Source organism: Odocoileus virginianus, unplaced genomic scaffold, assembly GCF_023699985.2.
Source record: "Odocoileus virginianus isolate 20LAN1187 ecotype Illinois unplaced genomic scaffold, Ovbor_1.2 Unplaced_Scaffold_18, whole genome shotgun sequence".
Classification (NCBI taxonomy): domain Eukaryota; kingdom Metazoa; phylum Chordata; class Mammalia; order Artiodactyla; family Cervidae; genus Odocoileus; species Odocoileus virginianus.
The window spans coordinates 284,716-307,888 of record NW_027224280.1 but is presented as its reverse complement, the minus strand read 5'-3'; the positions used below and the strand labels follow the sequence as shown (position 1 = coordinate 307,888).

The 23,173-nt window shown below is 52.2% G+C and overlaps 1 protein-coding gene across 3 annotated transcripts; it reads right to left on the bottom strand.

The window, feature by feature from the left end:
* Positions 1-13,226: 13,226 nt before the first annotated feature.
* Positions 13,227-22,691, bottom strand: DUSP9 (dual specificity phosphatase 9). Of its 3 annotated transcripts, XM_070462914.1 has the most exons (5): positions 22,014-22,691; positions 17,444-17,548; positions 16,514-16,915; positions 14,924-15,373; positions 13,227-14,765 (listed from the first exon to the last, which is right to left on the bottom strand). In XM_070462914.1, the coding sequence occupies exons 3-5, from the start codon at positions 16,878-16,880 to the stop codon at positions 14,440-14,442; spliced, it is 1,143 nt and encodes a 380-aa protein (XP_070319015.1). In that variant the 5' UTR covers positions 16,881-16,915; positions 17,444-17,548; positions 22,014-22,691; the 3' UTR covers positions 13,227-14,439. The 3 variants fall into 3 exon arrangements, with proteins under 3 accessions (XP_070319015.1, XP_070319014.1, XP_070319016.1); XM_070462913.1 differs by lacking the exon at positions 17,444-17,548; XM_070462915.1 differs by lacking the exon at positions 22,014-22,691 and having other exon boundaries at positions 17,444-20,135.
* Between the last annotated feature and the right edge of the window lie 482 nt (positions 22,692-23,173).

Sequence of the window (23,173 nt, the reverse complement as noted above, 5' to 3'; positions counted from 1 at the left end):
GCTCCTCCGTCCATGGGATTTTCCAGGCAAGAATACTGGAGTGGGTTGCCATTTCCTTCTCCAGGAGATCTTCCCGACCCAGGGATTGAACCTGGGTCTCCCGCATTGTAGGCAGATGCTTTACCGTCTGAGCCACCAGGGAAGTCGGGCCACAGGGAGATACGGTGCAACTTGACCTCCAGCCAGCAGGTGGCGCCAAGGTCACATTTTTCCCCCCCACCCTGTTGATCCTTCAGCACCTGGGGCAGCTGCTCAGAACCACTGTCTCCCCCAAATCTTGCCTTCCTGCGAGTCAGGCAGAGGTGGCACCCTTTCCTTCATCCCTCCAAGCCCTTCCCGTCTTAGCAGTTTGTGAAAAGAAAGCTTTGGGTCACCCAGGCCGTGGGAGCATTTCCAGGCTCAGGGAACAGCAGGGGCTGCTACTGGAGGGACCTATCAGACTGAAGCCTGGTTTGGGGGAGTCTCTGGCCAGTGATGAGTCAGTGTTGGGGTGGGAGCCAGACAGCGCCCTTGTCCACACTGGGCAGGTGCTGAGCTTCTGTGAGTTGGGAGTTGGGATCAAAGGACTGGCCAGTCCATCCTAAAGGAAATCAGTCCTGAATATTCACTGGAAGGACTGATGCTGAAGCTGAAACTCCAGTACTTTGGCCACCTGATGATGTGCAAGAACTGACTCATTGGAAAAGACCCTGATGCTGGGAAAGATTGAAGGCAGGAGGAGAAGGGGACGACAGAGGATGAGATGGTTGGATGGCATCACTGACTTGATGGACATGAGTTTGAGCAAGCTCTGGGAGTTGGTGATGGACAGGGGCGCCCCTGTGGGTGAGACGAGATGAAGCTGTCTCCCTCGTTCTGGGCCGCCCAGGGTGGGTCACATGCTCTGTCCTGGAGCAAACCCCTTGGTGTCAGGAGTTTTGGGGATGCTCAACCTGGGGGGCCTCCCTGGGGATGGGGAGACTAGGGCAGTGGTCCTGGGAGCTCTTCAGAAGTCAGTGATGGGTTGAGGGTGGGGAATGAAGGAGAGGAGGTCTGAGGTGGCTCGTGGAACCATTCACCAAGAGGGGTTCAGCTGGGGTGGGTTTGCGGGAGAGACAGCGAGATTGGCTTTGAACATGGTGGTTTGGTGCTGCCTGAAGGGACATAGAAGTAGAACAAAAGAGACATGTTCCTCACCTTTCTCTGATCAGAAGAGTTAGCTCAGTGGCGAGTTTTTATTGAGTACTTACTGTGTTAATCTGGATTAACTCCAGCCTCAACTATGAGGTAGTCATTCTCATGAGCATCAGCCCCACTTTGCATACGGGTGGACCAACACATCAGTTCAGTTCAGTCACTCAGTCGTGTCCGACTCTTTTCTTTCTTTCTTTCTTTCTTTCTTTTTTTTTTTGTATCTGACTCTTTTCGACCCCATGGACTGCAGCATGCCAGGCCTCCTGTCCATCACCAACTCCTGGAGCTTGCTCAAACTCATGTCCATCGAGTCAGTGATGCCATCCAACCATCTCATCCTCTGTCATCCCCTTATCCTCCTGCCTTCAATCTTTCCCAGCATCAGGGTCTTTTCCAATGAGTCAGTTCTTCACATCAGGTGGCCAAAGTACTGGAGTTTCAGCTTTAGCATCAGTCCTTCCAATGAATATTCAGGACTTCTTTCCTTTAAGATTGACTGATTGGATCTCCTTGCAGTCCAAGGGACTCTCAAGAGTCTTCTCCAACACCACAGTTCAAAAGCATCAGTTTTTCAGTGCTCAGTCTTCTTTATGGTCCAACTGTCACATCCATACATGACTATTGGAAAAACCATAGCTTTGCATAGACGAACCTTTGTTGGCAAAGTAATGTCTCTGCTTTTTAATATGCTATCTAGGTTGGTCATAGCTTTTCTTCCAAGGAGCAAGTGTCTTTTCATTTCATGGCTGCAGTCACCATCTGCAGTGATTTTGGAGCACAAGAAAATAAAAATAAGTCTGTCACTGTTTCCATTGTTTCCCCATCTATTTGCCATGAAGTGATGGGACTGGATGCCATGATCTTCATTTTTTGAATGTTGAGTTTTAAGCCAGATTTTTCACTCTCCTCTTTCACTCTCATCAAGAGGCTCTTTAGCTCTTCTTCACTTTCTGCCATAAGGGTGGTGTCATCTGTGTATCTGAGGTTATTGATATTTCTCCTGGCAACCTTGATTCCAGCTTGTGCTTCATCCAGTCTGGCATTTCACATGATATACTCTGCATATAAATTAAATAAGCAGGGTGACAATATACAGCCTTGATGTACTCCTTTCCCAATTTGGAACCAGTCTGTCATTCCATGTCCATTTCTAACTGTTGCTTCTTGACCAAGACATAGAGGCCATAAGACTGAGCTAAGGTCACATAGCCTTGTGCTCGACCTTCTGCCAGCCTCTGGGCAAGGAGGATGGCTCCCTGGGAATAGGAAGGCCAAATGGGGACTGAGAAGAAGATGGCGGAGCTCTTCTCTACCTTTCCTTTGGTGAGTGCAAATTGTTGGTGTGAGGACAGAGGAAGAACACTGGGCTAGGGGGGCACCCTGGATTGGAGTCTCAGCCTTGCAAGTGGTTCTCTTGCCTTTAACATCCTCTGTGCCTCTATTTCACTGAGTTAATTCTTTGTGAAATAGGAACCTGGGTAGTGGGGTCAACCCCTGGGGTTCACTGTGAAGGGCTACTGGGAAGTGGGGCAGGGCTGACACTTCTGGGGGACTGTGTCGGGGGGCAAGGCAAGAAATGGAGGGAGCCAGTATCAAGGCAACTGAAGAAGGACAGGAAAGATGAAGGTTGGCAGTGGTGGATGGAACAGGGCTCTGTGAGGGAGTCTAGGAGAGAAGCAGACCAGTTGAGGAGATGAAGGGGCCAAGCCAGGCCCTCTGTCAGGACTCAAAGCCTAGCTCTTTCCTACCAGCCACTGGGTGGTCCTACAGCAGCCATGTTCTCTACCCAACCCCAGCTCTGCTCAGGTATCCTTGTCTCCATCCCTGTCTCCTCAGGTGGGCAAGACGTGGAGTATGGAGTGTTTCAGGAAGAAGCAAATAACCTGATTTGATTTCTTGAAGGTGGTTGTGAAAAGTGGTTCAGAGATTGGCCAGAAAAAGTGAACTTTCTCAAGAGGGCACTGTGGAGCTACTGGAGGGCTGTAGGTAGGATAGTGACAAGATTAGATTTTTGCTTGAAGAGAGTTTTCCGGTATTTTTTGACCCTATCTGGCCTCTCTTGATAAATATAAAAATCTCATCTCTAGATTCCACCCCCCCTACCCAGGCCCCATTGAGAGTTCTATAGTTCCCCTCATGCCAGGGAGCCAAGCCTGCCTCATGTGATATTCTGAGTAGAGGCCCAGTTGCTTTTTCCTCAGTTGAGGCTTGTTGTTCAGTTGCTCAGTCGTGTCCAACTCTGTGACCTCATGGACTGCAGTACTCCTGGCTTCCCTACCCTTCACCGTCTCCTGGAACTTGCTCGAATTCATATCCATCGAGTCAGTGATGCCATCAAACCATCTCATCCTCTGTTGTCCCCGTCTCCTCCTGCCTTCAATCCTTCCCAGAATCAGAGTCTTTTCAAATGAGTCAGTTCTTCGCATCAGGTAGCCAAAATATTGGAGTTTCAGCTTCAGCATCAGTCTTCCAATGAATATTCAGGATTTGATTTCCTTTAGGATTGACTGGTTTGATCTCCTTGCAGTCCAAGGGACTCTCAAGAGTCTTCTCCAGCACCACAGTTCAAAAGCATCAATTCTTCAGCATTCAGCCTTCTTTATGGTCCAGCTCTCACATCCGTACATGACTACTGGAAAAACCATAGCTTTGACTACACAGGCCTTTGTCAGCAAAGTAACATCTCTGCTTTTTAATATGCTGTCTAGGTTGATCATAGCTTTTCTTCCAAAGAGCAAGCGTCTTTTAATTTCGTGGCTGCAGTCACCATCTGCAGTGATTTTGGAGCCCAGGAAAATAAAGTCTGTCACTGTTTCTATTGTTTCCCCATCTATTTGCCATGAAGTGATGGGACTAGATGCCATGATCTTCATTTTTTGAATGCTGAATTTTAAGCCAGCTTTTTCACTCTCCTCTTTCACTTTCATCAAGAGGTTCTTTAGTTCCTCTTTGCTTTCTGCCATAAGGGTGGTGTCATCTGCATATCTGAGGTTATTGATATTTCTCCCAACAATCTTGATTCCAGCTTGTGTTTCATCCAGCCTGGCATTTTGCATGATGTACTCTGCATATAAGTTAAATAAGCAGGGTGACAATATACAGCCTTGACATACTCCTTTCCCAATTTGGAACCAGTCCATTGTTCCATGTCTGGTTCTAACTGTTGCTTCTTGACCTGCATACAGGTTTCTCAGGAGGCAGGTAAGGTGGTCTGGTATTCCCATCTCTTGAAGAATTTTCCACAGTTTGTTGTGATTCACACAGTCAAAGGCTTTAGTGTAGTCAATGAAGCAGAAGTAGATATTTTTCTGGAATTCTCTTGCTTTTTCTATGATCCAATGGATGTTGGCAATTTGATCTCTGGTTCCTCTGTCTTTTCTAAATCCAGCTTGAACATCTGGAAGTTCTCAGTTCATGTACTGTTGAAGCCTTGCTTGGAGAATTTTGAGCATTACTTTGCTAGTGTGTGAGATGAGTGCAACTTGTGTCAGTAGTTTGAACATTCTTTGGCATTGCCCTTCTCTGGGATTGGAATGAAAACTGACCTTTTCCAGTCCTGTGGCCGCTGCTGAGTTTCCCCTATTTGCTGGCATATTGAGTGCAGCACTTTAGCAGCAGCATCTTTTAGGATTTGAAATAGCTCAGCTGGAATTCCATCATCTCCACTAGCTTTGTTCATAGTGATGCTTCCTAAGGCCCACTTGACTTCACACTCCAGGATGTCTGGCTCTAGGTGAGTGATCACACCATCATGGTTATCTGGGTCATTAAGACCTTTTTTGTACAGTTCTGTGTATTCTTGCCACCTCTTAATATCTTCTGTTTCTGTTAGGTCCATACTGTTTCTGTCCTTTATTGTGCCCATCTTTACATGAAATGTTTCCTTGGTATCTCTAATTTTCTTAGAGAGATTTCCAGCCTTTCCCATTCTATTGTTTTCCTCTATTTCTTTGCATTGTTCACTTATACATGAACAGTTATATGTATACATATATCGACTCATTTTTAGATTTCCCTCCTGTTTAGATCACCACAGAGCACCTAGTAGAATTCCCCGTGCTGTACAGTAGGTTCTCATTAGTCACGTATTTTATACATGGTAGTGAATCTATGTCTGGAGAAGGCAATGGCAACCCACTCCAATACTCTTGCCTGGAAAATTCTATGGACGGAGGAGCCTGATGGGCTGCAATCCATGGGGTCGTGAAGAGTCGGACATGACTGAGTGACTTCACTTTCACTTTTCACTTTCATGCATTGGAGAAGGAAATGGCAACCCACTCCAGTGTTCTTGCCTGGAGAATCCCAGGGATGGCGGAGCCTGGTGGGCTGCCATCTATGGGGTTGCACAGAGTCGGACACGACTGACGCGACTTAGCAGCAGCAGCAGCAGTGTATCTATGTCAACCCCAGTGTCCCAATTCATCCCACCTACGCCTCCCCCCCTTGGTGTCCATATGTTTGTTCTCTCCATCTGTGTGCTTGTGCTTTATAGTCGACTTATACAGTGATAGTAACATAGCAACTGTATCTTTCTTTTGGTGAATACTTGTCTGGCATATCTTGCTCAGTTCTTTTTCTTTCAAACTTAATTTTTTTTTACTGAGATATAAATCACATACCATAAAATCCACGTTTTAATGTACAATTTATTTTTTTTTAGTATACAGATGGTCCCTGACTTAAAATGGTTTGACTTTTTGACTTTTATGCTGGTGTGAAAGCAATAAACATTTAGTAGAAACCATGCTTTGAATTTTCAATTTTGATGTTTTTCCAAGCTAGCAATATGTGGTGCAATCCCCTCTCATGATGCTAGGCCATGGCAGTAATCTGAAGCTCCCGCTCAGCTACTTGATCACGAGGGTAAACAACCAATAACGCTTATCAAAATTCTGTACCCAGATAGCCATTCTGTTTTTCACTTTCAGAACAATATTCAAAAAATTATGTGAGATGTTCAATACTTTATTATAAAATGAGCTTTGTGTTAGATGATTTTGTCCAACCATAGGCTAATGTAAGTGTCCTGAGCACATCGAAGCTAAGCTATGATGTTTGGTAAGTTAGGTGTATTAAATGCATTTTTGACTTAGGATATTTTCAACTAATGATGGGGTTTATTGGGATGTAACCCCAGCATAAATTAAGGAAGATCTGTATTTACAGTTTACATCATCACAATCTAATTTCAGAACATTTTCATCACCCCAGAGGAAAATGCTGTACCCGTTAGTGGTAACTCTCCACTTCCCCTTTCCCAGCCCCTGGCAATGAATGATTTACTTTCTTTCTCTGTGGATTTGCCTGTTCATATATTTTACATAAATGGAATCCTAACATGTGGCTATTTGTGTCTAGCTTATTTCACTTAGCATAAAGTTTTCAAAGTTCATCCACATTGTAACATGTATCAGTACTTCATTCCTTTTTATAGCTGAACAATGTTCCATTGTATGGATAGATCATGTTCTATTTATCCATGGATCCACTGATGGACATTTGAGTTGTTTATACCTTTTGGCTATTGTTAATAACGCTGCTATGATCATTTCTGTGCAAGCTTCTGTGTGGACATACATTTTCAGTTGCCTTATTTGATAGAATTCACCAGTGAAGACTTCTAGAGTTGGATGTTCTTTGTGGGAAGACTTTCAATTACTATTTCAACTTATTTGCTTGTTATAAGCCTATTGAGATTTTCCATTTCATTTAAAGTCAGTTTTGGTCATTTGTGTCTTTTTCCATTTCATCTGAATTGTCTTAATTTGTTGGTATAACGTTTGCCTTAGAATTGTTAACATTTTTTAGTTCAATAGTAATGTCCCTCTTTTCATTCTAGACCTTGATAACCTATTTTTTTTTTTTTTTTTTGGCTCACTGCATGGCCCTAACCACTGGACCACCAGGGAATTCCGAGGTAATCTTTTTTTCTTGATCAGTCTAGGTAAGATCAACTGTTGTGGTCTTTTAAAAAAAACAACTTTTGTTTTCACTGATTTTCTGTAGTTTTCCTGTTTTCTAAATCATTTCTGCACTTATCTTACCTCTGCTTACTTCGGATTTAGTTTGCTTTTCTTTTTCTAGTTTATTAAGATTTATCATTTGGCCATTGATTTGAGACTTTTTTGTTGTTGTTGGTATAGGCATTTACAGCTATAAATTTCTCTTGTAAACAATATATATTCAATAGTTGAATCTTGTTTTTTTGAATCTCTGATTTTTGATTGGGGTGTTTAGACCATGAATATTTAATGTAGTGATTGATATGGCTGAATTTACATTTGCCATTTTGCTATTGGTTTCTCTGTATCTTCTTGTTGGTCTCTTCCTCCTAGACTGCCTTCTCTTGTGTTAAATGTTTTTTAGTGTACCTTTTTTTTCTTCTGTTGATTTTTAACTATATGCTTTTGAATTGCAGTTGCAGTACAATATATATCTTAAGTAATTACAGTCTACTTCATATTAATACTCATTTAATTTTGGTAAAATGTAGAGACTTTTCTCTAACGTAGCTCCATTCCTGCCTTCCTCTTTTCTGTTATTAATGTCATATATATTACATCTGTATTGATTATCATAGAAACTCAACATGACAGTGTTATAGCTATTGCTTTATATCAGTGCACTCTAACTTTTTTGGAAGAAGTTAGGAGAAGAAATGAGGAATAATAAGAGGCACATTTGTATTAACACAGATATTAATCATTTTGGCTCCTCTTCATTTCTTCTTGTGAATTCAACTTACTAACTGGTGTCAGCCTGAAGGACTTCTTTTAGTATTTCTTGTAAAGAAGTATAGTAGCAATGAATTCTCCCAGTCTTTGTTTATCAGGAAATATCTTTTTTTAACCTTCAATTTTTTAAGGGATAATTTTGCTAGATACAGAATTTTTGATGGATACTGTTCTTTTCTTTCAACTCTTTGATTATGTCACTTCACTGTCTTTTGGCCTCCATTATTTCTGGGTAGTTAACTGTTAATTTTATTATGGTTTTCTTCTACATGGGTCATTTTTCTCCTATTGCTTTCAAAATTGTCTATCTTTGGTTTTCAACAGTTTGACTGTAAAGTGTCTATGACTATCTCTTTATCTTATTTGGGGTCCATTGAACTTCTTGGATCTTCTTAATGTTTCTCATAAAATTTTGGAAGTTTTGGTCTTATTTCTTCAAATACTTATTCTGACCTTGTTCTTCAAAATCCCCCACTACACATAGTTTAGAATGTTTGATGTTGTTCCAGAGGTGTCTGAGTGATATCATTTTTCTCTCCATCCTCCAGATTGTATAGTGTATATTAATATTGTTGATCTATTTTCAAGGTCAGTAGTAATTTCTTATAACATCTTGAACTTACTCTTGAATACTTCTAAAAAAGTTGTCATTTCAGTTATTGCACTCTTTAAAGCTATTTTCATTTAGTTATCATTTCTTAATTTGTGTATCCATATGGAGAATCTCTATTTGTTGATTTGTTCTTGTCATCATACTTTCCTTTAACTGTTTAAATGTGGCTTCCTTTAGTACTTTGAACCTATTTATACTATGTGCTTGAAGTTTTCATCTGCTAATTCTAACATTTGGAAACACTCAGAGACAGTTTATGTTGACTTTTTTCCCTAATGTGGATCATACTTTACTGTTTCTTTGCATGTTATACAGTTCTTTTGTTGAAAATTGAACTTTTAAAAAAATATTTATTTATTTGGCTGTGCTGGGTCTTAGTTGTGGCATGTGGGATCTTTAGTTGTGGCATGTGGGATCTAGTTCTCTGACCAGGGATGGAACCTGAGACCACAGCATTGGGAGTGTGGAGACTTACCCACTGGGCAACAAGGGAAGTCCCCACAAATAGAACATTTTAGACCATAGTTTCCATCAACTCTGGATTATTATATTCCCTTTACCCCTAGAAGTAGTTTTCGGTGTGTGTGTGTGTGTGTGTGTGTGTGAACTTGTTTCTTTGTTGTGTAACTTTTTTGAACAAAGTCTGTGAAACTGTACTGCCTCCCACCCCCACCTGCAGTGTGCAGTCAGTGGTGTCTCTGTTGAGTTAAAAAAAACAGTTTAAAATGTAAGCCTGATTTTCTAGGGGCTGCCGCATTATCTGTCCAACTTAGTGGCCAGTCAATGATTGGACAGAAACTATGTTGAAAGATCTCAGGCCACTAAGGCTTGTGTGCTCTGATGATGAATCTGTGTGTGGGAAGGGGCGTTCTTTCAACATTCAGGTAATTTGCAGGCCTTCCCAGGGTTTTCTTTCCCCTGATGCCTTTGAATCTCCTACATACATGTGTATAGCCTCAGTGTAGTCAGGAAAGCCTGATTAGATTGGGACCTCTCCATTCTCCAACTAGTCAGGAACATGCTTGCCCCAACCACATTCACAGCCTGTCTAGTAGAGCTGAGCTTTTGGCCCTTTCCTGTTGGTCTGCCCCTGAGAAGTTTATTTCCATTAACAATGCCCCTGGGTGTGGATATTCCCCACCAAATTGACTTAGCCCCCTTCAAACCTAGGCAGAGAAGCAGCTGGTTTTCATGAGCTGCCTTGTACTGGTAGAACCTCCATGCCAAACTGAGCTCGGAAGGATGGGAGTAGCTCTAGGCCAGAATGCCACAGATTCCCAAAGTTTAACTTCTCATTTTATTATATACCTTTGGTTGAGTTCTAGATCATAAAGGTTGTATTTGTCAGCTTTGTCCAGCTTTATTGCTTTTTTTTTGAGGTTATTTGTTGATATCTTTGTTTGGCCATAGCTAGAAGTCCTGACTTTTCAATCTTTTCCTTTTCTGTCCTATCATTTAGCTGTACCACGTTTTTAATTTTTATTTTTGTGTATTCTTTTTTTTTTTTTTTGGCTGGGCTGCATGGCATGTGGGATCTTAGTTACCCATCCAGGAATTGAGCCCATGCCCCCTGCAGTGGAAGTATGGAGTCTCTACTACAAACCACTTATGGGTGGATTTTTAAAACTCTTGTCTTCAGTTGAATAATTTAGTCGATTTTTTCTAGTGATGTTTGGCCTAATTTCTAAATTCTTATTTTATGCTTTCTACTTATTCCAATGTTTCTATTTCTTTATTTTCCTCTTTTTACTTCTTCTGAATTGAGATTTTTCTCCTTGTTATTTGATATTTTCCTCTACTAGTTTGAAAGTAGTATACTCTATTTATATTCTTTTAGTAATTAGTCTAGAAAACCTAGCATGCATATTTGTCTTAACAAAGCTTAAAGTTAATACTGATATGGCCATGAAGGAATAACATGGTTCAGAATTTCCCTTCCTCCATACATGACTGGAAAACTTGGCAGATATATGAATCAACCGTTTTAAGATGGTGAAGACCTGGTGGTACCAGAGAGAAAGGAAACAAATGAGGTGAACTCCACCACCAAGACTTTCTAACTGAGAGAGAAGAAGCATAAAAATGTACCCTGTAATGACAAAGAATCAGACAATCAAAACAGACCCAGGGAATTTCCAGTCTCTGATCTGGCATGTGAGAAGCCTGAAAGTCATGACTTGATGCCAACAACAAGAAAATGTTGAACAAACTGAAAAACCAACAACTGTTTTTAGATCCATTAGAGAACAGGGGTCAAATGGCAAAGTATTGCTCACACAACTGAAGAAACAGACAGGTGGATACAGAAAATCACAATTTACCAGAGCAGAAACTTGTGAGTGGGTACAGTGTTGGGGTAGGAAAACCTGAACTTTAACTAATGATTTGCTGGAGGCTAGTGTGGAGAAGTATGAGAGTTAAAAACTGCAGGGAGCCTATTCTTAGGGAGGCTCTCACCTCCTACACTTCTGTGAGTTTTACCTCTAGGAGTCCCATCAGGTTCTCACAGTGAAGACTGGAGAACAATATCCTCATGTTTCTGGCGGGGGGGAGGGGGGATGGTTGACACTTTGAAATACACCAGAGCATTCTGTTCTTAACAAAGCCTGCTCTGAAGACAAACCATTATACCAGAGTCTGACCTATTGGGCATTTATTAGAGTCTAAGGGACTTGGGGGAAGGGAAATATCCAACTTCAGCCCCCTATAGCTATCCTAGCCCACCTTGGAGAGGGGGGAACTGATAAGCACTTGCGAAGGTCACAACCCAGAAGCACAGGCTCACCAAAAGACTGAGAGCTAACCATTGGACTACAGAACACTTCCACTCCCACCATACTTCACCACTAGTAAGTAATGACCTCCTTACTGCAGCTCCTTTACCCAGTATATCGTGCCTGGCTTTCAACCAAAAATTGCAAGGCACACTAATGGGCAAAACCCTCCACAGTTTGAAGAGACAGAGCAAGCATCAGAACCAGACTCAGATATGGCAGGGATGTTGGAATTACCAGAACAGTCATTTCAAATACTATGATTAATATGCTAAGGGCTTTGATGGAAAAGCAGACATCATGGAAGAACTTGGCCATAACTAACTACAAGGGAGGATGGGAAATCAAGTTTCTGGTTGGGAACCAAGATTCCCCATGAACCTTTGGAGATTTTACTTCTAAAAGGGGGGAGGTCAGAAATCCAGCATAGATTTCACTGAGCTAAAATTGAGGTGTGGGCAGGGCTGCATTCCTTTAAGAGTCTCAAGGAAAGAATCAGTTGTCTTGCCTTTTCCACCTTCTAGAGACCACCCACACTCCTTGGCTGGGGGCCCCTTCATCTTTCTTCAAAGCCAGCAGTGTCATATCTTCGAATCTCTTTGACTCTGACACCTTTTCTGTCATCACATCTCATCTCTCCTGCCACCCTCTTTCCCTTATAAAGATGCCAATAATGGCATTTAGGGCCCACCTGGGTAACCCAGGACAATCTCCCCATCTCAAGATCCATGACTTAATCACATCTGTAGAGTCCCTTTTTGCCATATGCACAGAATTCCAGGATTCCCATGAGGCCATCTTCTGGTGGGGGGCAGGATACAGTGCTGAAGACACCTGTTGAGAGCACAGCACCGCCCTTCAAAAATCCTGGCTTTATGTGTGGGCCCAGGCGGTATCTCCTATCCTGTGATTGGTGTCTGGAAAGCCATGGAAAGAAGGTGTCCCAGGAGAAAGGATGGGCTCTGGCTCCTGGGTGTAGATGCCCCTGGGTCAGGTGCTGGCCCCAGAGCTGACTCACTTCTCTGGACTCAAGTATCCTCATCATTCCTGATCTTGGAGGCTTTCTCTTATTTCCCTACCAGCTCAGCCATTCACACAAACAGATTTTTAGGTTCATTCTGTTTTAGAGGTTCTGGACCAGGAGGGTGGCTCTGGAAATGCGGGTCACGTTGTTCACAAAGTCTCCAGTGCCTTCTCACACCGTGCTTGTTTCTGCCCCCGCTTCAGCTCCCTGCTACTTCCTGCTGTGTCTCTGTCACCAGGAATTGTGGCTTTAGAATGGCTGCTCCAGCTCCAGTGTGCAGAAGGCCCTGGAGGAGGCCAGAGAGGAGCAAGGTCCTGCTGTCACTTCAAGTGACCCAGTGGCCTCTGCATGCTTCTCCCAGCCCCCAGCCCCGGCCTTCAGAGTCCCAACTCCACCCTATGTCAGCGAGGGCTGCACGCCGGGACGGGCAGTCTTCCCACATCCCTCACCAGCTTGGGTCCTCCTGTGGCTCCATCTCCTTGTCCTGGGGCTTGGGTTTGACTCCGTGCTGAGTCTCGGGGCTCAAGTACCCACCCCTCACAGTCACACCTGGGTCCCTGCTCCCCCCATCTGTTTGCCACCCTGGGGACCTGACATCATTTGCTGCATCACCAGATCTCAGTGCCTCCCTCCCACTCTGGGAAGCTGACCGTGAGCAGGAGGCCTCTGACTTGCAGCTGCATGCTAGTCTGCAGCCTGCGTCCTAGTCCCGAGCCACGGGGCACAGAGTTGGAGTTCAGTGGCTTGTGAGAGCAGGAGGGGTTCAGTCAGAGGCTGGGCAGTGTGGACGCCGGATGGCACATGACAGTGGTGATAGGGTGTGGTGTTCGAGTACCCCGTGCACCCCCTTCCTCAGGCCTCCCACCCCACCTCCCCCCCCAAAACTCTCCAAGATGCTCAGGATCTCAACAGAAACCATTTATTGAGGAACAATTAAAGAAAGCAACCGTGCTGTGGATTCCCCAGGGTGAGATGGCCTTGCCACGGAGACTGCTGGTCCTGGGCTAGGTCTGTAAGCCAGGAGGGTGTGTGTGTGCGAGTGCTGATACATGGACACACAGACACACATGCACACAGGCTGCCCGTCAGGGAGATGTACTGCAATGAATGACCGTGTGTGTGTGTGTGTGTGTGTGTGTGTGTGTGTGTGTGTGAAGCTTGGCCTTTTCCCCACCCTCCAATCCAACCAAGGCCGCATGGGACCCACAGCAGCAAATTCCAGGCTGTCTTCTCCCCCTCCCCCACCCAGCTCTTGCTTAGACCCCATCTCCTCCGGCGGCAGTCTGACCACCCTCAGTCACAAAGAGCCCCAGTGATCCTGTCAAGACATCTGGGGGAAGAGGAAAAAAAAGCATCTTTTCAAATGTCAAGTGGATAAACAGTCAGGGCACCAGATGTGCAGCTGGGAACCCACCCAGTGGCTCCTGGCTAGGAGCACACCCAGACGGGGACGGTCCCTGTGGCTGTGGGGTGGCTGCTGTGTCTCCAAGGTCATGTCCCCTGGGAGTCCCCCCACCCCTCCCCCGCATCCCAAGAGGCCTCAGGCCCCTGTGGAGGAGCACGGGGTGACTATGCTGGTGGTGATGGTGGTCTAGCCGCATGGCAACAGGGATGGGGCTGGGAGCAGGTCCCTGTGGCCATAAGAGGCCCACGCCCTTCCTGAACGGGAGACCCCGGGGAGGCTTGGGAGTTGGCTGAGCACACATCTCCTGGGCCCAGGGAACCGGCAGCCACCTGGAATCATCCCTCAGAATGGGAATCCACACCCCCACTCCCAACCACCCCCCCCAAAAGAAAAGTAACAGTCGTAGAACAGGCAGGTTCTGGAGCGGGGTTCCGCCCCAAAGCGGCGCGGGTCAGGCCGGTGGCCCCAGGCCTGGCCCGTAGGCACGTTTAATAGGATTCCCCGTGGATGTTTCCAGTGGGTAAGACAGGGCTGTCCCCACCACCACCCTGGAGGGGGTCCCCAGCCTCTGCCTCGTCCCACAGCCCCAAATGAGGTATTGTGCTCTCCCCCCCTCCACCCCCCACTTCTGCTTAGGCCAAGCCCCCTCTGGCCTCCTCCCCAGCACGCGGGTGGCTGGGCTGGGCACACCCGCTGGAGGGTGCCCTGGGGCCCTATGTGGCGTCCAGCTCGAAGACGCCATCACTGGTCGGGGTGGTGAAGAAAGAGGGGGGATCAGAGGCAGCCGACTCCTGCCCTCCACTGCCCCTCTCCTGGGCACGGCGCTCTTCCAGCTGCAGGCTGCGCTCGAAGTCCAGCAGCTGCCCCATGAAGCTGAAGTTGGGCGAGATGTTGGACTTCTTCCTCTTGACCAGATCGTAGGCGTCATTGAGCGAGAGGTGCAGCTTCTGCATGAGGTAGGCCACGGTGACGGTGACGGACCGGCTGACGCCCGCCAGACAGTGAACGAGCACCCCGCAGTTCTGCGACAAGGCCTCGTCTAGTGGGGGCAGATGGGGACCCCGTGTGAGATGGCCCATCGTGGGGATCACATCCTTGGAGCCGCCCGGCCCCAGCAGGGCCATCCTGGGCTGGGCCCCGGGGGAAGGCAAGCCTGTGGGGGCTGGGGAGGGAGTGGGGAGGGCGGAGTGGACTCACCGATGAACGCAATGGCCTCCGGAAAGAACTGGGACAAGTTCTGGCTCCAGTGGTCTGAGATGGGGATCTGCTTGTAATGAAAGTCGCCATTCTTCTCGAAGAGGTTGGGGAGGTTGGGGGTGACATTAAGGATGTAGCGGATGCCCAGCTTGGCCAAGCTCTCCACGTTGGCCGAATCGCGGGCACTGCCCAGGTAGAGGTTGGGCAGGATCTGGACAGGGAAGGATGGCAGCAGCCCTGCTGGGGGGGGCGTGGCACCCTCCGAATCCAGGCCGAAGCTCATTGCATCACGGTCAGGCTCGGAATCCACATCAGAGCAGTCGGAGCCCAGGCACAGGCCCCCCAGCCCCACCACTGGGCTGGGCAGTGGGGCCATGCTCGGGCCCCCCCGGCGGTCGAGGCTGGTCTCACAGAGGTGAGGGCACTCGGCCTGGAATCTGCTGAAGCCACCTGGGAGAGGGGACGAGACGGGGAGCCCATTGAGGTGGCCTCCCGGGCAGCTGAGTGCCCTGGCTGGGGTTAGGGATCCAATCCTAGATCCTTCTGATGCCTGAAGAGGGGGGTGGGCAGATGTACCCAAGGGGCACTCAGGAGTGAGCAGCCTTGACCTACATGGTGTCCCAAATGATGTGCTTAGCCCTGGAGCCAGTCCTCTGGACGGCAAGCCAAAGAGGATCTCACATCCCTGGGGCCAAGCCAAGGCAGGCGTGAGGGCTCAACACATAGTGCCAGCCTTGGGAAGGACAGCGGGCATCAGTTAAAGACAAGGAAAGGTTCAGATGTGAGTTGTCTGCCTGGGTGAGATCAGGGGCCAGGGCACAGCCACGTCTGTGTGCTCTTCAGAGCACGGGAGAGAGTGCAGCGTGTCACCTGAATGGTCCCAAAGTGCCCAGAAGGGAACAACTCCATCTCCAAATAACTACTATTTTCCCCCGGCTGGGAGGGGGGGGCGGCACTAGAAATCCAACATGTTCTATATTTCTATATCCCTGTGCATTCAGAATTGAGCAAGGGATGACAGTACAATGACCCTCCTCAATGGGGAGAGGGGTCTAGGTTCCTGGAAATCCTGTCTCTCTCCTGGATCTCTGGGGCGGGGGGTGTGTTTGGCTTGGCAAGGAGCCAACACGCCTGTGTCTGTCCATCGCCTCTCCGCCCCCCAGCCCTGTGCTGACCGTGGCAGGGGGAGGGGAAGTCTCTGCCTTAGCGGTTTTTCTCCCTGTCTTCCCCTCCCCCTTCCAAGCCCTTGGGTGAGCAGGGGGGATTTGTCCTGGGGCTCCAGCCTCCTTTACCCATGGCTTAGAAGCTAGGGGAGGGGGCGATAGGGACCCACTGGGGTCCCAGGAGCCAGGTCATATCAGATTCTCCCCATTTTCCAGGCTCAGAAACTGGGGCTCCCAAGAGTAAAGGGCTTCCCCAAGGTCAGGCTCAGAGGAGGACAGACTCTCATCTCTACTTTGGACCACAGGAGGTCGGGCTCGCCCACGATCAGATGGATTCGGCTGGCCCTCCGAAGGTGGGGTCCTGCGCTCCCTAGGCAGGGGTCCTCCCCAGACGGGTGCCCGCCAGCTGCCCACCACCGGTACCTACCCTGTAGGTAGTAGGCCAGGTAGCCTTCCTCCCGAAGCTTCTGCAGCAGAGTGCCCAGCACCGAGTCGGCCTCCCACTCCTCAGCCTCGGCCTCGGTGCGCCGGTGCCGGCCCCCGCCCTGGTCGTACAGGAGCACCGGGGCGGGCGGCGGTGGCTGCAGCGGCGGCCCAGGCAGGAGTGCTCGCACCGACAGGCTCCCCCGCCGCAGGCGGCGCAGCAGCAGCGCCGGCAGGGCCACGCTCAGCGCCCCACCGATGCGCGCCGACTCGTAGAGCTCACGGCTGCGGCAGTCGAGCAGCAGCAGCCGCGGGCGCGGGGGCGAGAGCTCCCGGCGCAGCCACAGGCACGAGCGGCCCAGACCCTCCATGGCTTCGCAGCTCCCGGCACGTCGGGCTTCCGGAGCTGCGGAGAGAGGGAAGGCACGAGACGTGAGCCCGCGATCTGCGTGCCCAGAAACAAGGCGCCTGGGATCCCGCAGGGGAGCCCCTCTATCGCCGGATCTTCTTCTCCTGCCTCTCCCACAGCATGCCCAAAGGCACCCCCGTGCGCCCCAAGAAAAACGCCCCAGGCAGCCACTCAAGTGTCCACCGGAGAAGGGAAATTCGAAAGGTGCCCCAGCCGAGGAAGGCTGGGTGTCCGACGGCCCCCTTTGAGAGCCGCTAGGGTCCCTCCTGGCCCCTCAGAGGGGCTCAGGCCCCTTCCTGCGTCTCGCACGCCCGCAATCACTCCCCGCTTTCCAGCTTCCTACTGGGGTACCCGCGTACGCGCGGGGTGAGGGGAGGGAGTGGGGGGGAGAGGGGCTCTAGACCGAGATCGTCCCCACTGCCCGCCAGGGCCTGGGAGATAGAGTCGGTGCACAGGTTCTGGCCCTCGGCAGGGGGGACCTCTCGGTGCTGCCCGACTCCACCCGGAGAAAACAAAAGGAGAGACCTGGAGCGTGATCCCGCGGCGAGGGGTCGCTCGCGGATGTCCCGGACACAGCCACCGCGGCTCGAGGGGGGTCGTTCCCGGGCTGGGTTGCCCCGGCCCCGGCCACTGGGAAGAGGGAAGGATGGCAGAAGGAGCGTGCCGCACGTGGAGACAAGTCCACCGCCGCCCGCGCGCACCCGCAGCTTCCTGGCACTGCGACCCAGCTTCCCACCTTGGAAGCCAGCTGCCTTTGGACGTGGAGTTGCCTTTGGAGGGGCGGGGCGGCGGGGGCGGGCTCAGGGGGGCCAGCGAGCCAACGGGTGCCCTCGAAAGCCAGTGAGTGGGCCCCCGCAAGTGGCGCGCTGGGCTGGGGCTTCCACCCAAGCGGGACAGGGCCAGGGGCAGAGGCCAAGGGCAGGTCAGGGGCCCAGCAGGGGACCAGCTGCAGCTCTCCTGGCCGGCGCCAGCCAGGCCCCTGGAGACAGGGGGAGGGGTGTGGACAAGAGCCCTGTGCCCCCGCCCCACCCCGCCCCACCTCCAGCCAGGCTCACTTGGGGTGCCCCTGGACCACCTCGTCCTGGGACTGGAGTTTAGTGGCTTCATCCATATAACAGGCTTGTCACCATGGCTGCCAGGGAAGTGGTGGAGGGGAAAAGGAAGTGGAACCACAAATCCACTGCTGCCTTCTGGCCAGAACTCGGCCCAAGGGCTAGCTGGAAGGCTGGGTAGGCAAAGGGCAGCTTCGGGGCACCCCAGTAGCTTTATTGGCATGAGCCAGGCCAACGACTCCAAGAGCCCTGCCCTATTGATCCTGGGAGTCAGCCTGGCTCCTCGGGCTGCTTCCTTCCTAGTCAAGAGTCAAGGCGTTTCTGCCTAAATGTCTCTCACTTCTGTACTGTCCCCTCCACCCCTGTGCTGGCCCAGGTCGCCATCAGAGCTTTCAAAGCCCTCTCCCCATATCCAGGCCTGTTTGCCTCAACTCCCTTCAGCCCTGCCCTGCAGTAAAGGCCCCGTGGTAGCCTCCAGAACCTTCTGTGGACACAGGACAATGAACTGACAGGACACATTTGGGCCCTTGATGCAAGGCACTCCCAGGCCAGCAGGACAGATCAGTAATAAACCGAGGGATGGAACGAGAGAATACCAGGTGCGATAAATGCTGACAATGAAATGAGATGGCGGAGCTTCTGAAAAGTCTGGTCTATGTCCCTTTTTTTTTTTGGCTTAAAGCCCTAAAGCAAATAGGCCAGTTGAAGGAAGGTGTACAGCAGATAAGAGAAAGCTCATACAAATTAATCAAAAGGTTGAGACTCCTATGGGTACATGGCAAGGAACCAGAAAAGACTGCATGAAGGAGCACATGCAGCTGGTACAAGGCATTTAGAGAAAGGTACAACTTCAGGCATGGGAAGGAAAACAAATTTAAAAGCCCACCTAACAATGACAGAAAACAAGGTAACACTTCCTGCTTGTTACATTAGTAAAATGTTCTCAGACTGAGAACACCCAGTGTTGGCATGGCTACTGTGAGATGGGCACGCTGCTCTGTTGTTGATTGCTAGAGGTATGCTGGTGTGGCTCTTTTGGAAATTGGTAATATACACCCAGAGTTGGGAAGAACCCCACACTGGGACTCCACCCCCAAGGAACTAAGTAAACAAAGGTAGACTGTGGTGCGCACAAAGGGTGGGCACCACAAGAGAGGTGACTAAGGAGTGAGAGATGCAGAGCTGCTGGGGGGGTCACTGATCAGAACACAAAGTAGGATGGGGACATGCAGGAGGTATTGCTGGGGAGAGGGCAGGTCACAGAGAGCCAGGTTGCCTCAAAGGGGCCTCTAATTGCCCCTTCCTACCCTGCCTCCCTTCCCAGCCCAGTGGGCCACCAGGCTGGGACTTGTCTCCAGCCACACTCCACCATGTCTTGGTCTCTGGGATGAGTCCCATCACTTGGCTCCAGGGGCCGTGGGCAGCTGGCCTGGGTCCCTTCGCCCCTAGCCTGGGCTGCCTCCTCTGCAGCCTGTTCTGATTCGATTACTTCTTCACTTCCCCTCCCTCAGGTTTCTGTCTCCCTCCTCTGTGCTCCAGACCTCAGTTCCCTCAGGTTACCAGCTGAACTGGAGCCGAGTTGGGGGGGGGGGGTGTTTTGTGTGTGCATTTCGTTTCTCTCACATCCCAAGTTCCCAAAGGCAGAGGTGGGAAGCCACCAGCCCTGGGGGGCTCCCTCCAGGCCTGCTGCAGCTGTGGGAAGGACCCCAGAGTGGGCCGGGGTTGAAGGCACTCAGGGTTCCGGGATGTGCCAGCCTGGTGTGTCTGGCTTGGCCAAGTCGCCAGAGTGGGGGTGGGCGCCCTGTTGCCAGGAGGTAGAGAGAGACACGCCTGGGCTCCTGCCCCGTTCTGTGGTCTCAAGGGGTTGGAGAGAGGGTCGCCCACCCCGCGGGAGGCAGGAGCTCCCGTGGTGCCAAGGCCTGCTTTCTGGAGAGGGCTCCCTGGGGGAGGGGACCAGCATCAGGCCAGGGAGGCAAATTCTGCCCCTGGGCAGGGGTTGTGCAGGTCTGCCCCTTGCCCAGATTCCTGCTGGTCAGCCGCGTGGGAGTGAGCCTTCGGAGGGAGGGGGCGTTCAATCACCAAAGTGCTCGCTGCCCAGCGCCAGCAGCGCCCGCTGTGCCAACAGCAGGAAGACATCCTGGAACCTGTTGCCACCTCCGCAGTGCAGGGCTGAGCGCCGCCAAGCCCCCCTCCCCCGACCCTCGCCGGGCCCCCCTGCAAAGCCGTCTGGGGGGGGTGCACCGGGCCCCGCACCCACTCCCCAGGCACGCTCGCGGGGCGTGCAGGGGCCTCGCCAGGCCCCCTCAATCCGCGCGCGCTTCCCGTAGGGTGGGCCCTGCGCCCGCCGCCCGCCCCCCTCTCCTGCCGGGCGCCCCTGGCCTCCGCCCAGCTCAAGCAGTGCCCCTCTGAGGCCGCGGAAACGCCGCTGCCCGTGCGCCCCTGGGGCTCGGGAGCCTCCTGAGAGCGGCTCCCCGCCTGCCCCCCACACGCCCGCCCCCACCCCCAAACACTCGGGTCCCGCCGGCCCGGTGGCAGCAATTGGGCCGTCTGGCCCGGTTGGAACTCCCAGCCACAGCGCTTCGGCCAAATCCAGTGTCTTTTCCTCCACATCCACTTTCCGCTGGGGATGGCTTTCTGCTTTGCCGGGTCGGCCTCCTGGCGGGACTGGGAGTTCCTCCAAGGCAGGAGCGGGTGTGTGCCCGGCCCCGAGCTGGCCCCAGCCCCCCAGGGAAGGGCCTGGCACGCGGCGCTCACGGAAGAAATGCTCGTGAACAAAGAAGGCATGAATGAATGAAACCAATTGTTGCACCAGGGAGCCCAGGGGGGTGGCCGGTCCTGCTTTCTCCCTCAGCGGGTCACACACCCAGACATGCAGAAGCACACGTGCGCACACGGTTCCTACCCCCCCCCCCGCTGCCCCCACTGCACGGGAAGGCGGGCACACACACACGGGTACTCTGACTCCTGCCTCCAGGAAAGCCACCTACTACGTGCATGCCAACACCTGGGGCCCCTTTGGCCTCAGCTGGGTGGCCTCCATCTCAATTGCCTGCCTCTCCCTTGCCCTCCCCCATCTAAGTAGGGTACCTTGCACCCCCAGTGCCTTTCTTATCTCTTAGGGACCAGGCCAAGTCAGTCGCTGGGGAGACTCAGGGCCTGTTTAGGGAGCCACCTGGGGGGCCTCAGGGTGGCGAGCCACTGCTGCAAAGGCGAGCCAGAGGCGCCTGGCAGAGATGCCACCAAATGCTGCAGCCTCCAGAACCCGTGTGCCAGGTGTTGGAACGTGCTTGGTGGGAGAGACTGAGACGTGTTAGAGGACGTGGAGGGCTATGTGCCATGGGGGCGGGCCAGGGTGCCCAAGATCCAGAATCCCACAGGTGTGCACACATGTTGGGGGTGTACAAGGTGCAGGCCTGGGGAGCCAGCTGGAGTGTGGTGTCGGCCTCTGGGTGGGGGTTCCTGCTGGGGCTTCGTCCAGGGGTGGGTGGATGGCAGCGTCTCTGGGCTGGTAACGTGGGTGGGGTGTCTGTAATGAGCATATGGGGAGTTAGAGATGGTGCGGGCCGGCGAGGGGGGCTGTGTTAGTGCAGATATCCCAGGGATGTGTTGGGTATCTATGTATGTGTGTGCGCATCTGTGTGTGTGTGTGTGTGTGTGTGTGGTGTGTGAACGCGCGCGCACGTTCTCGCGCGCCTGGGTGTGTACTGAGGCGTGGCAGCGTCTGGGATGGGTGCTGGCCTGAGTTGGGGACAGTAGTCGATGGTGACTTAGCCGCTGCTGGGGCGTGCACTGCAGGGCCCTGGGTCCGCGGTGCACGGTTTGTGCACGCGCGTGTAAGTGTCAGGGGGTGTGCGTGGCCATGGACACGGGAGGTGCACGGGCGGGCGCACTGAGTGGGTCTCCCAGGGGCGCGTGCGTCGGCCTGGCAGGGTGCGCGCTGGCGAGACTTTGGGGGCGCAGGGCGGAGGCGCACACACGTCGGGGGGGGCGGCCAGGCGGGGTGGGGGTGGGGTGGGTGCCCGGGCGCCGCGTGCCCCGCTCACCTCCGTTCCGCTCGGCTTCCTGCGCCGGCTCCGCGCGTCGCGGCCGGGAAGTTTCCAAAAGCCGGGCCGGCGGGAAGCACTACCGCCGCGGCCGCCGCGCGCCACCGGAGCCTCGGGCGGCGGCCTCGCCTGGAGCCGAGCGGCCGCTGCCGCCGCCGCCGCCGCCGCCGCTGCGGAGGGAAACTCCAAATCCCGCCTCCGCCGCCGCCGCCTCCTCCCCTACCGCCGCCGTCTTCTCCGCCCCCTGCCCAGGAGGGGCAATGTCGCCGGCTGAGGCGCGCGAGGAGGGAGCGGGGAGGGGCCGCGGCCTGCCCGGCGTCTGCTCCCACCTCCCCCGCCCGCCTGCCTCCCACCTGCCGCCAGCGGCCCGCTCTGCCCCCGGCGGCCCCTCTCGGCGGGGATGGGGAGGTGGGGGATGCCCCTGCGGCCCCGGCCCCCCCAACCGCCTCGCCGCGGGGTCTCCGAGCCTGGAGCCTGGGCCGCCGGAGTCGGGTGGGAGGCCCTGACCTCGGTCGGGCCTGGGCTGGTTGCCTGGAACAGTCCGCCCTGGCACTCCTGTGGCCATCGAGGACCAGGCACAGCTCGGCCCCCTGGGGCCATCTCCTGATGCCCCAGGGGCTAAGGTGTAAGGTCCGGGTGAGAGCATACCAAGCGCCCAACCCGCAGTTCCCCGACTCCTGTCTTCTGCCATCCTCGCATATCAGATTCTGGCTCCTGGAGCTTTGGGGCCTGAGTGCCTGGAAGGGGTGTGGCCAGGACGGTGGGGGGTGGGGCAGGGAGGGGGTGCTGTCTGCAGGCCTGGGGTGCTTTCCTCTGGCCCTCGGGCCAGGGTCCCACCCATCACGAGCCTCCTTTGGTTTTTACACCCATCTGGGAGTTGGAGGAGACGGTTCCCCTGCTATAGCTAGGGAAACTGAGGCAGTGGTTTCCTGGGGGTCATGCCACTGTGTGGTGACAGGGTCAGAGTGGAGGGGGATGTTGGGAGGGCTGGGATGCCAGCGGTAGCCTGAATTCTCCTGAGTCATCACCCCTGGGAAAAAGAGGACAGAGGCTGTGTGTTTGGGGATGGAGCAGACCTCACCATCTCCAAGGGCCCTCCCCAGCTTTGCAGCAGTCTCTCTCCAGGGTGTGGAAGCTGGGGCAGGGTCCAGATTCCACCA